Source organism: Protomyctophum bolini, assembly GCF_963924005.1.
Source record: "Protomyctophum bolini genome assembly, chromosome: 4".
NCBI lineage: Eukaryota > Metazoa > Chordata > Actinopteri > Myctophiformes > Myctophidae > Protomyctophum > Protomyctophum bolini.
The window spans coordinates 36,693,012-36,706,062 of record NC_137865.1 but is presented as its reverse complement, the minus strand read 5'-3'; the positions used below and the strand labels follow the sequence as shown (position 1 = coordinate 36,706,062).

Sequence of the window (13,051 nt, the reverse complement as noted above, 5' to 3'; positions counted from 1 at the left end):
ATATAGGTAGACAGAAGAGGAGGAGGGACAGGAGAATGAGAAAGCACATTATGTATACATAATATGCATGAGGTGTGTGTGTGTGTGTGTGTGTGTGTGTGTGTGTGTGTGTGTGTGTGTGTGTGTGTGTGTGTGTGTGTGTGTGTGTGTGTGTGTGCGTGCGCTGTAGGTAAAGGCCGATATAATGGATGTGTGAGTGTTCTTATAAGCGTCTCTGGTTTTTTTCCCCAGTGCTTTTTATTCTGCAGTATAGTGGCAGTGGTGGAAAGTACAATTACTGAAGTTTTGTACTTCCAATTTCCATATTTAACACTTTTACTTCTACTCCACTACATCTCAGAGGCAAATATTGTACTTTTACTCCACTGGAAATATTTGAAAACTGTGTGTGTGTGTGTGTGTGTGTGTGTGTGTGTGTGTGTGTGTGTGTGTGTGTGTGTGTGTGTGTATGGTTGTAATGCACGTAACTCGAGAACCGTTTGCCCCACCGACTTCAAATTCAACACACGCGTTCCCCTCCTGCAGGGAGTGCAGTGCCCGGTATTGAGTCGACGGTCGGACCCACGGTTCTCCAGAACCACCACAAAAGGCTCTGGTCATGCAGGCTCTGCCAGTGGGCCTAATGAGCCAAAGACAGTTGGCTCATAACATTAGCCGCTGTTGTCAGTGGCTCCATCGATTTGCGCTTCGCGCTGCGGCTCTGCAGAGACTTCCGCGTGGTGTTTCAGAGTATGGGGTGTTATGGAAATCAATATAATGTCCATCCGGGTGAATGTATATCTTAGAAGTTTATTCAGAAGAACAGCAACAAGCAAACAACATCTCTCAGTTCCATCTCTCTCTCGTCGTCTTCCTCCCACCAGTCCCCCGAGCTCCCCTCTAGGTCCTTTCTTATACCCCAATACAAACGCTGTCTTGGCTATTGCCCCTCCTCCTGAGACAGGAACTACCTAGTGATACCTATTCAGGCCCAGCAGGGTCTCCTGGCTAACAATAGGTGTGACATAGCCTTTTACATACAACTTGATTTGATTGAGACAGGCTTTCAGGCCAAGGTGTCGTTGCTCACAGACACGACCAGACAGATTAGCATGGAACCATATACTATAGCCTATTAAGACATTTGAGTCTTCATATTTCCCACGACATTCCCCCATTTCGACAATCTTGTCGATATAGAAATATATTTTGACAATTTTGTCGACATTACAGAAATATGAAATAAAACGAGTTACATACAGGCATTAAGATTACATACAAACAAATACATGCCTAAAATCATAATTCAAAATTAAGTTCACGAGAATACATAATTGAATATGGACAAAATAAAACATAAAATTAACATTCATTTTCTAAAAGGGAACATATCAAATACTGGCCACATATTTGACTGTCGAAAACCCCGAAATCAATGCAGGTCATAATAATAATACAACAGTCCAACAATTTGGACTATGATAAGAAGCACAAAGATAAAACATTAATGAATTCATTCTTATTCTCACAATACAGTTATGGAACGATTCACCTGAAAAACATAATTACTCTATTAAATGTACCTTAAATTTACATTTGATCACCTATGTGAATACATACAACATTAGCGTCTGACCATGCAAGTAGAACATGTAACATATATGGACAGGCATCCCGCAGGTTTATTTTTGTATTGGTATATTCCATATATACCTAATCACAAAGATAACAGACACTGATAAACGGCTTGAAAGTCCACAATTCCATACACCTCTATTAGATGTCTAATATTTTAACCAAGCCAGGCTGCAAAAGTCCATAATTCCATACACCTCTATAGGTTATAATTTTTAAAAGCAGCCATTTCCCATGTCTATGCATTGACACTGTCCTTTACTGCGACTGTCACTCCAAGTTAACTCTTATGTTCTCATTTCTAAATAGACAATAGTCATATACTGTATATTCACAAAACATGGATCCTTTGACATAAATCAACCCATAAGTTAATATAATATATGTCAACCAAAAAGGATCAAATCAACACCACGTAATAGAATACATGCAAATGCTCACTCAAAACTTAAAATACAATAGGCTACTCTATTAAATATTCAAAATGCTAAATAGAATCAATTCCCTTCAAAAAGTCAAAAGCCTATGTATGTGCACAAGAAAGGGTTCTGGACATGACAAATGAACATCTGCAGTTTGTTCATTCAACATGGTCCAGAAAATCCACTCATGTGACACACAAATTATTTATTATCTACCTTACAATTTCAATGTAATTTTATTCTCAAATTTTATTCTCTGTTCCCCCCACTCTCACTTACATACACAAGTGTCTGTGAGTGAGAGTATATTTCCAACATAGCAAAAATAGCAGATCATGTATTGAGATTTTAAATTGCTCACTGGTAAATTTGAAAAACACTGATCCAGCAGGATAAGATCTTAGTATTTTTACATTGCTTACTATTAACTAGTACCTACATTTGAAAACTGGGACTGGTGTCACATGGGTTGGTGGAGTGACAATGGTCTGATTTGAATCTCTATAGCTTACCCTACACCTACACTACAGGCCCAGTCCTTTGAAATACAGCCTGGTCAAAAGACCACGGCTGCCGGTTGAATTTGATTAGACATATAGCCACAGGTGAGACCCCCCCAAGGTGCCATTATCTACTTTTGTTTCTTTTGGAAACTTGACTTACCTATATTTAAACATAAAACTATTTGTGACATCATTTATTTTTACATTTTTACTTTGTAAGCTATTTCCTCCTAATTGTAATGTGACATAATTAATTATAGCCTGAAAATACAGATTAACATTAATCCAACATATTATGCTAGTGCTGTGAAACAAATATATGGATCTATCAAATTCAATACTGCGTTGTCACTTGGAAATGAGTTACTTAAAACAAAACACTTGTGGAATACTTCCACGCTAGTCTCAAATGTCTTAATGATCAATAACATTAATCAGCTTAATTATGGTGAGCTTGTTTTGAAAGGCTCTTGTCAAGTTGCATGCACCGTTTAAAACACAGAAGATCCCTGCAATAAGTCATAAAGACAAAACAATTAAAATATATATGTATATATAAACCAAAAAGGATCCATTTGACTGCCTTTGTACTATTAACACTAACATTACATTTTTTTCATTTTTAAGGAACGCTCGATAAACTATATGCCTACAAAACATATTTTGAATGCTTTAGCTTCACAAGAAAGATTTTGACAATGCTTAATAAAGGCTTGAATCCGTGGCACACACATCCTTTTGTCAAAATGTCATCTCACTTGCTAGAAGTGAGGGCGCTAGACAGGTTCAAATGTACTGGTCTGGTATTGTTGTTGTATTAGAATGGAAAACAACAAAGCTGTTGGCATTTACCTCCCTTGGGTTTATTTCCTGACTGCTTGTGTGGGCAGTTGTGACGGATATGATCCCCGCTACCACAGTTGTAGCAAAGTTTCCATCGCCTTCTCTCTCGGTCTTGCTTCTGCCTTTGATGAAAACGCCATCCATCTTGCCTTTCGTGATTCCTGCACTGTTGTTGTTGCTGGAAATGCATCTGTCGTGCTGGAACCTGCTTTTGTGGAACCAGCTCCTTGTAGACTGGCGTCTGTGGTGTTGTCATTGCATGCCCCTCATAGTACATCAGTTGTGCTGTTTCCAGCTCCTTCTTCCGCGTGTCTTCCTGTGTGATCGCACACCTTTCTGCATGTTCCGCATGTGACCAGACAGGGTCCAACTCCATACTCTCCCAGCCTATGCATGATGTCATGACTCTGTCATGAATTGATGGCGACAATCCATGTACCAAAACAAATTTTAATAGGTGGTTGTATGCTGCAGTACCATGGGTCAGGCCAGCATACCTGTTGAAACATTGCTCCATCCTCGTTCTGTAGATGTCACAGCTTTCATTATGTTCCTGCTTAATGGAATGGATTTTTTTCCAATCTGTACGGACTGGGTAGGCCTCCCTTATTCTCGAGAAGAGGTCATGTGCATTCTGTAACTGTCCTGTGACAATTTCCAATTTCCAATCACCTTTCAGGTGTAGCCATTTCAGTTTGAAAACTTTGCGAAACACTGTTTCCAACTCTGTTGCGGATGGCTGATACATCGATATTAAATCCAACACGGATGTACACCAGCGTTCCACATTTTCGGTCGGACATGGAAGATCCTCCACAATTCCACTTAATTCTTCTGGGGTCCAGTTGTGTCGGACCTGGACTGTTTCAGAGTAAGCATCACAGATTTCCTCTGCAGCTTCAGCAGGATTTGCAGGATACGACAATAATGGAAATGTCTGATGTGGCCCAGCTTGGCTGCGTGTCACAATCTTGTGGTTGGTTTGGTGCGAAGGCTCCACCTGAGGGTTGTCATGGATAAGGGGACCAACGTCGACTGTTCCCTGATTTGCGTTGCCATCTGTGATGGGGAAGACCGCTGCTGTTGCTAACTGCAAAGTTGCTAACTGCAAAGCTGCTTCATACAGTGCCGTCACTTGATCGAGTTGCACTGCCGGTGGCTGGGCTGCTGGCTGGGCTGCTAGCAGTACCGGACTGGCACTGTCTGCTTGTCGTTTGATCTCCCCCCTGGAGTGTCGTGGAGAGCTCGCCTGCCAGTCTGCAGGGCCCCTGTAGGTGTCGGAATGGGTGCTCACTGCCCGATCGGGGCTTGCTGTTCGTCTGTCACCTCCATGTAAACTGTCTCTGTGGCTGTGCGCAGCCTCTGCCTCGTCCTGCAGGTCACCCAAGTCGAGGATCAGATGTGCCTCCTTCATCAGAATTTCACTCAATTGTGTTTCTATAGCACGCATAGATTGTCTTTGTGTCCTTAATTGACCGGTCAAATCATTTTTCAGGCAACGTACCTGTTCCAGCTCCCTCTTAACAGAGCGTCGAGTGTCGCTGTTGTCTGGCCGTTGCTCTGATGTCCTCATGTCTCCGCTGTCATGAACTTCCACCTCAGCCATCGACTGTAACCATTCGGCTACTGGATCACTGACATTGGGGCCTTCCTTACAGAACATATCTAATACTGATAATTCAGTCTTGCGTTTGCGTTTCCGCTCATTCGTTTTCTGATCTGCTCTGTATCCATGCACAAGAACCCTTATAATGTTAATGACTTCTGCATCAAAAGTACCCTCCAGAGGCCATGGTCTGTCAATGTCCGGCCAACGCTCGTTAAATTTCTTTGAAATCTTCAAAATATCCTTGCATGAAACTGAATATTTCTCTTGGACAATGTCCACTGGGATTATCCCTGCGTCCATCATACTAAATAGTAAATAATCTAGACACTAGACTTTCACACAGTCACACTGTGACACACTCATGCTGTGTCTCCTCTCACTCAGTCACAGACATGCACTAATTTGCATACTGTCCCCACAGAATGAGTACAAACTCACTTCAAGGAAAACTCTTCCAGCTCTATTTCCCTCCAGCTCATAACTTTATCATGTGCACAAGGATTGGCAGTGTGTACATCTCCGTCTTCCAGTCTGGAGCCATCACAAATAACGGTTCTTGCAATTGTGTGGTTTACTCAACTTATCCTGTAGAGAAAGTACTGTGGCTTCAATCTGTTTCCTTGTCCTTTGTTTCTCTTCAAACTGTCCATTTCGCTTATAACTCAACTTTCCTCCTATTGTCCTCCTAGGTATGGTTGCAAAAACATCTACTTCACCTTCATGTCTTTATTTCAGTCCTTGTGGTTGCGTCGCCGTAGTATGGTTAGTTTCCCTTTTGCTTGATTTGTCTTCCATCTTCTCAAACTGTTCCTCCAAAAATCGTCAGAAAGATTTGTTAGTCCTGAGGTTCACTTGAATGGAGTTATCCGCTTCAGCAGAGTAATCCAGTCCCATCTGGGGTGCCAAATTGTTATGGAAATCAATATAATGTCCATCCGGGTGAATGTATATCTTAGAAGTTTATTCAGAAGAACAGCAACAAGCAAACAACATCTCTCAGTTCCATCTCTCTCTCGTCGTCTTCCTCCCACCAGTCCCCCGAGCTCCCCTCTAGGTCCTTTCTTATACCCCAATACAAACGCTGTCTTGGCTATTGCCCCTCCTCCTGAGACAGGAACTACCTAGTGATACCTATTCAGGCCCAGCAGGGTCTCCTGGCTAACAATAGGTGTGACATAGCCTTTTACATACAACTTGATTTGATTGAGACAGGCTTTCAGGCCAAGGTGTCGTTGCTCACAGACACGACCAGACAGATTAGCATGGAACCATATACTATAGCCTATTAAGACATTTGAGTCTTCATATTTCCCACGACAGGGGTCAGAACGGCGTCGGAATGTTTCAGAGTATGTGGCCAGAACCTATCAGAGTATGGGGTCAGAACGTTTCAGAGTATGGGGTCAGAAGAACGTTTCAGAGTATGGGGTCAGAACGTTTCAGAGTATGGGGTCAGAAGAACGTTTCAGAGTATGGGGTCAGAAGAACGTTTCAGAGTATGGGGTCAGACTCGGGCAGCAACCAAATAATGACTAGGTCGTGCCAAACTCGTTAAAGCAGCATGGAATTATCCTATTGTTCACACACACACACACACACACACACACACACACACACACACACACACACACACACACACACACACACACACACACACACACACACAATAATAATAATAGCTGAGACGGAACAGTATTTAGCCAACTTTTTTCGCATTTGTCTTTTGCAATCCTCCTAATTGCAAGCCTGTGCATTGTGCATGTGGCCCAGACTGATCGGGGCAAATATGCATCAAAGCCCTCCTTAATTGGTCACACACAAGCATCAATAGTACAGCAGAATGGCGAGCTCGAAACGCGGCTGCTACTTTTGAATTTGAATCCAGTTTTTTGAAAACCGTTTTGGACATAATGAGGTTATTTCCACCCGACAGAGACGATAATATGGTGTTTCTTTCTGGTGTCTCCCTCAGGTCCCCCGATAACCCTCAGTGTTTCTTTCTGGTGCTCCCTCAGGTCCCCCAAGAACCCTCAGCAGAAGATCATCAAGAGAGTCATCGCTCTGGAGGGAGACTTTATCAAGTACGTATGTAGGCTACTCTGTCTGTCTGTCTGTCCGTCCGTCCGTCCGTCTGTCTGTCTGTCTCTCATTATATATTATTTTGTCGTTGGATATACGATTTTGTCTATAGTTCCATGCTTTTGGCAAACGTTTATCAAAATAACAATTTTACTACATTCTCTAATTGTGTAGACCAGATTCTTACTGGTATGTAAATGAAGTAATGCAGATGTTTAACAATGATGTAACTCTTGAGAGCGTAAAATGTAACCCGTACGGGTCCATTTGGTTTCATTTTACGCTCTCAAGAGTTAAAGATCTCTAATAAGGGTCCATTTGGTTACCAACTCTCCATGATTTAGCTGGGGACCACCTGGAACGCCCTCAAGGACCACTGGTTGAACTGGTGGATCAGAACAATATCCTCTCTATAGGTGCATCATGGCACCGTGGTGGATCAGAACAATATCCTCTCTATAGGTGCATCATGGCACCGTGGTGGATCAGAACAATATCCTCTCTATAGGTGCATCATGGCACCGTGGTGGATCAGAACAATATCCTCTCTATAGGTGCATGGTGGATGGTGGATGTCCATGGCCAGCCTGGTATATGACAGGCGTGAGCGATCCAATCACTGAACACAATGGCCCTGGTTTTGGCCAGGAGGACATAATAGGAAGGATAGGAAAAGTTTTGTGGGCAGCAGCTCGAAAACAAAAGCAGCATATTATTCAATCTAACCTACACAGAAACAGCAGATGGTCATTCATTCTTGGTTTAACAAAGGACTTTGTTTGGAGCGTGAATGAATTCCCCAGAAGATCCCAAAACAGGGCCGAATGGAATGGTGTTATACGATTAGAACGTTTCACTGTCAATTATATGATACCAGTAAGACGCCGAGGGCGAGAAGTGATCTTGCGAGGTCGCGCTGAAACAACAGGTCTGGGAATGCCCATACATGGACTTTGGGCTTTTTTGAGGGGTGCTAGCCCCTCCTATAAATGTTTGTCTGTCTTTATAGACAAACATTAAAAACTCCATTGACAATGGACAGAGTTTAATGTTTGTTTTGTCACTAACGCAAACATTAAATGCCATTAACAATGAACAGAGTTTAATATTTTTTTTGTCACTGAGCAAATCGGCATATGAATTTATGTTATGATATCGATGATGTAAGATGATAAGGGTTGGTAAAGCGGCCCTCACTTCACACTTTTTTAAAGTTTTTTGGGCCAGGTAGGGCGTAAAATATGTGCTAATTAGTAAGGCCAGGCGGGGCCTCGGGCCAGCCTAGTTAGGGCCCAGGTAGGGCCGGGCCTTAATTTTCGGGTCTGTTGAGAACTCTAGTTTTCGCCGGCTGCCGGGCACGGCTGCGCCAATCTGAGAATCCCATCGTCAAATATTCGGGAAAACAGCGCCTCCCCTGTTGAGGCAACAGTCTGTCTTGAGAGACTACGGCTGCGCTAATGACTTTGGGGAAGGCCCGTCTAGAGTTTAAATGGACAGGTATCCTTCAAAAGGGAGACATCAAAGAGGAAGGACGGGTGAGGGGAAGGATCAACATATGGAATGTGGGAACAGGTCAGATCTAAGGGTTTGACATTGTAGGTCAGATGTAGAGTTGCTGGCCGGCTCCATATATGCAGGTCTTAGGTGATGATACAGTCTTCTCCATGTATGACTATCCAGGGTTTTATGAGGTCAGTGTCGTGATCTTCATCTTCATGCAGCGGTGGCTCAGGCCAGGGTTAGAGTGGCTGGATGGTAACCGCAAGGTTGCTAGTTCGAACCCGGGCTCCCCCAGAGTCACTGTCAAAGTGTCCTTGAGAAAGACACTGAACCTCTAATTGCTCCTGATGTGCTGGTTGGTGCCTTGCATGGTTTCCGCCATCAGTGTATGAATGTGTGTGTGAATGTAATGCACAATCTTTATAAAGCGCCTTGGATAAAGGCGCTATTTAAATGCACCATTTACCATTTTATATAGAGAAGGCCATATGTGGAGCGTGTCACGAGGCGTGACAGACTGATGGCCATATATTGAGCATTGACTGACAGGTTTTGCAGGTTTTCCAGGTTTTCATAGTAATTTGCGACCTGCACTCGCAATCAGTGCTTCTCAACCTGTGCAGTGGGCACATGATTTTTGGGGGGCTCCCCAGATGACAGTAAGGTGACAATTTAAGGATTTGTATTAGCCAATACCTAGAAAGAGTAAAACAAAAACAAACAAAAAAACAATACTGCATCTAAGTAATCAACTCTACTATACAAACATTGGCCAAATTGTCAGATAACAGATGATCTACATTACAAGCTGTGAACTTTTCACAATATTTATCTGTGGAACGGAGGCAAACTAAATGTAATGCCTCAACTCCTACAATTCCAATTGTTTATCTGGGTGGGGGGTCCCCTGTTCAATTAGGATTATCTTGGGGGGTCCCCAGTTCAATTAGGATTATCTTGGGGGGTCGCGGTCTGAAAAGGTTGAGTTATATAAAGCTATCTTACTAGACGGTATACACACTGATGTGCAGAATTTTATTTAATGGTAAATTATTTAATTTACCAAGAAGAAGCCAACAATCTCGGTCTAAAGGGTCAGCTGGCCCAAAACAAAATTAATGCTCATCGGAGGCGTTGCCCCCCCTCCGTTGCAGATCAGTGGAGAGGAAGTTGAGTTTGTGACTTCCTTCATCTACCTTGGATCCATCATCACAAACAATGGCACAACAACAGAAATAAGCCGGAGACGTGCCCTGGCAGCCAGTGCCATGAAAACACTCTGGAAGCCACTGTGGAGACACCACTCCATATCAAGAGAGACCAAATTAAGGATATAGTACAACACCTCAGTCCTCTCCATCCTTCTCTACGGAGCAGAAACCTGGCCTCCCAACAAGACCCTGCAGCTGCCAGAATCGATGCGCACAATAGAGGGGATAAAATGGCAAGATAGGGTCTCCAACATCACGCTGCGGGAATGTACCCAACAGCCCACCGCGTCCCAACTGGCAGCACAGCGACAGAATGTACCCAACAGCCCACCGCGTCCCAACTGGCAGCACAGCGACAGAATGTACCCAACAGCCCACCGCGTCCCAACTGGCAGCACAGCGACAGAATGTACCCAACAGCCCACCGCGTCCCAACTGGCAGCACAGCGACAGAATGTACCCAACAGCCCACCGCGTCCCAACTGGCAGCACAGCGACAGAATGTACCCAACAGCCCACCGCGTCCCAACTGGCAGCACAGCGACAGAATGTACCCAACAGCCCACCGCGTCCCAACTGGCAGCACAGCGACAGATGCACTGGTACGGCCATGCCAAAAGACTCCCGCCTGAACACCCCTCTCACGCTATCCTTCACTTTGATCCAACATCTGCTTGCTGGAAACGCACCGCGGTGTCCTGGTCTCTATACTGACTCCCCCTGGTCAGCTGAGACGCCTGATGGAGGCGAAAGGAAGTAGTTGGAATAACGTGTTCCTTCCTAGTTCCTACCCTCTACGTCCTACCGGGAAAACTCCCCCCTGTCAAGTGATAAGAAGCGGCCTGTTCACTCCTCATGCAATGAAGGAAGCATGAGCTGAGTTTGGGGCTCTCCCCAGGTTAGCAGAGGGAAATCGTGGGATCAAATGTTAGTAAAAAGAATAATAATTTCTTCTTGTTCGTCTTGTTCAGAAGCTGCAGCTTGGTACAGCAGGAGGCAGATATAACCAACATAGCCAGCGCAAATTTGATGCATCACAGCAACAGATAAACGTTGGCTACTGCCATCTGAGAATGTCAGCCAATTTGCTGTGAACAAGGCAAATATCGGCCGACACATCTGATACGATACAACTTTATTGTCTGCAACTTTCACTGAAAGCTGACAATTAATCTGTATTTCATACAACTCATTACTCCTACTAGGAGAGTCTTGGACTGATTGTCGACTTCTTGCATTTTTTGTGAAGGCTCCCTCTGTGCTTCAAAAACAACCAAACCAAAACACAAATAACGATGACCAAAAAAAGAAATATGACGTCGTTTATCATCAAAGACATCAATACTGCATCTCAGGCAGAGGCCCCACAGTATGAATGATGGCATGTGACATAATTGGACTTTTGAGTGAAAAGGCGTTTTGTGGTTTATTGGACAACAGACTGGTGAGTGATGGAGAGGGAAAAGAACCAGAGATATGGGGCGAGAGAGAGAGCGTGAGCATGAAACGGTGAGGTGATAAAGATTGAGAGAGACGGGTGACAGAGGTCGTGTGGTGTGCCTGACCTTTCCACAACGTCAATGAGTGCACTGCTCACTGATCACCCGCCTAGCTCGCCCACTGGGCAGCTCGCACGCCCTTTATATTCTGTTGGAAATAGAAACCGTTCAATATACATATACAATATACATACTGATATACAAAGTTTTAATATTTATTTTCACTACTGTTGTACGACGTAGCAGCATTAATGTACAAAAATAAATAAACGTAACCAGATAAATTATGGAGGCAAAAGCTTTAAGCCTGACAGCGTCAATATATGCATGACAATGGTAATGGCAGGGCACTGAGTATGGAGAAGAGAACAGCCTATATTCTCCTCTGCTCTTGACTGAAGGACAGATGGATTTAAACAGCTGCTCTGCCACACTGAGCCCTTAGAGAGCACACTGCATGCTGTTACTGCAGTGTTACTGTTACTACTATCTTTTCTTTTTTTTTACCACCCCCTGGTGGTCCGCGGACCCCACGTTGAGAAGCACCGGACTGTAGGACAGTGTGCCCTGTGTGCCCAGGAAAGAGCCAATTAACCCCACACACCCCCACCCACGCGCCCCCCACTCCTGCAGCATGCAGCAGAAAATAGAGGCCATTTGGGAGATTCATCTCCAAACAGAGATACTCTGTGGGACATTAATCTCTCCCACCGCCGCAATCTAACCCTCCTGACCACAGGACGACCGAGGGGAAGTGTTAACTGTACTGTACTGCTTGTACTGTGTGTGTGTGTGTGTGTGTGTGTGTGTGTGTGTGTGTGTGTGTGTGTGTGTGTGTGTGTGTGTGTGTGTGTGTGTGTGTGTGTGTGTGTGTGTGTGTGTGTGTGTGTGCGTGTGCGTCTAGGGGGATTGGATCAGCGCTGAAATGGTGGTCAGGGGAATGAGTTAAAGTAGTTTCCGCGGTGTTATCCAATGAGAGGAGGTGTGCCAGATGTACTGGCACACCTCCCAGTCACTGGCAGGTGATTGCTGTGGGTATGTGCAGTACAGTGGTGGAAAGTAACTAAGTACTTAAGTACTGTACTTAAGTACAATTTTTATTTAGGTAGTTATACTTACTACTTGTACTTTTTATTTAGGTATTATACTTTGCTTTAGTATTTCCAATTTCCAATACTTTTACTTCTACTACACTACATCTCGGAGGCAAATATTGTAGGCCCTACATACATTTACATTTATTTATTCTTTATTCAAATTTTAATTATTATAACTGCGACGCGTTGTGAACTTGTCGATCTGCTATTTTCAGAGCGCAACCAAACATAAAATGACTTGTCTTTTAGTTTTAATGTATATCTCTTCTCCACTATAGTCCCTCCCTAACATTTTAGTCTAGTTTGTATTTGTAGACGAAAATGTCTACATATTTTAGGCTTACTTTTAGTCATCATCGCTGAGTAAACAAGGTAGTCAACAAACATTTTCCGTCATAGTTTTAGGGGGGATTCACACTATGGTCCCGGGTGCGCATTCGGGACCACTTGGCAGATGGTGTGGTTAGTGTGAATGCTGCGTACCATTCGGGACCACTTGGCAGAGGGTGTGGCAGTGTGAATGCTGCGTACCATTCGGGACCACTTGGCAGAGGGTGTGGTTAGTGTGAATGCTGCGTACCATTCGGGACCACTTGGCAGAGGGTGTGGTTAGTGTGAATGCTGCGTACCATTCGGGACCACTTGGCAGATGGTGTGGCAGTGTGAATGCTGCG

General features: G+C 44.0%; 1 protein-coding gene across 1 annotated transcript in view; it reads left to right on the top strand.

Moving 5' to 3' along the window:
• The window catches only part of immp2l (inner mitochondrial membrane peptidase subunit 2), a 151,175-nt gene that overhangs the window by 119,593 nt on the left and 18,531 nt on the right, over positions 1 to 13,051 (top strand). The window contains exon 4 of the mRNA XM_080761818.1: positions 7,007 to 7,072. Within this exon, the coding sequence (XP_080617944.1) occupies positions 7,007 to 7,072 (66 nt within the window). The remainder of the gene's footprint in view (positions 1 to 7,006; positions 7,073 to 13,051) is intronic.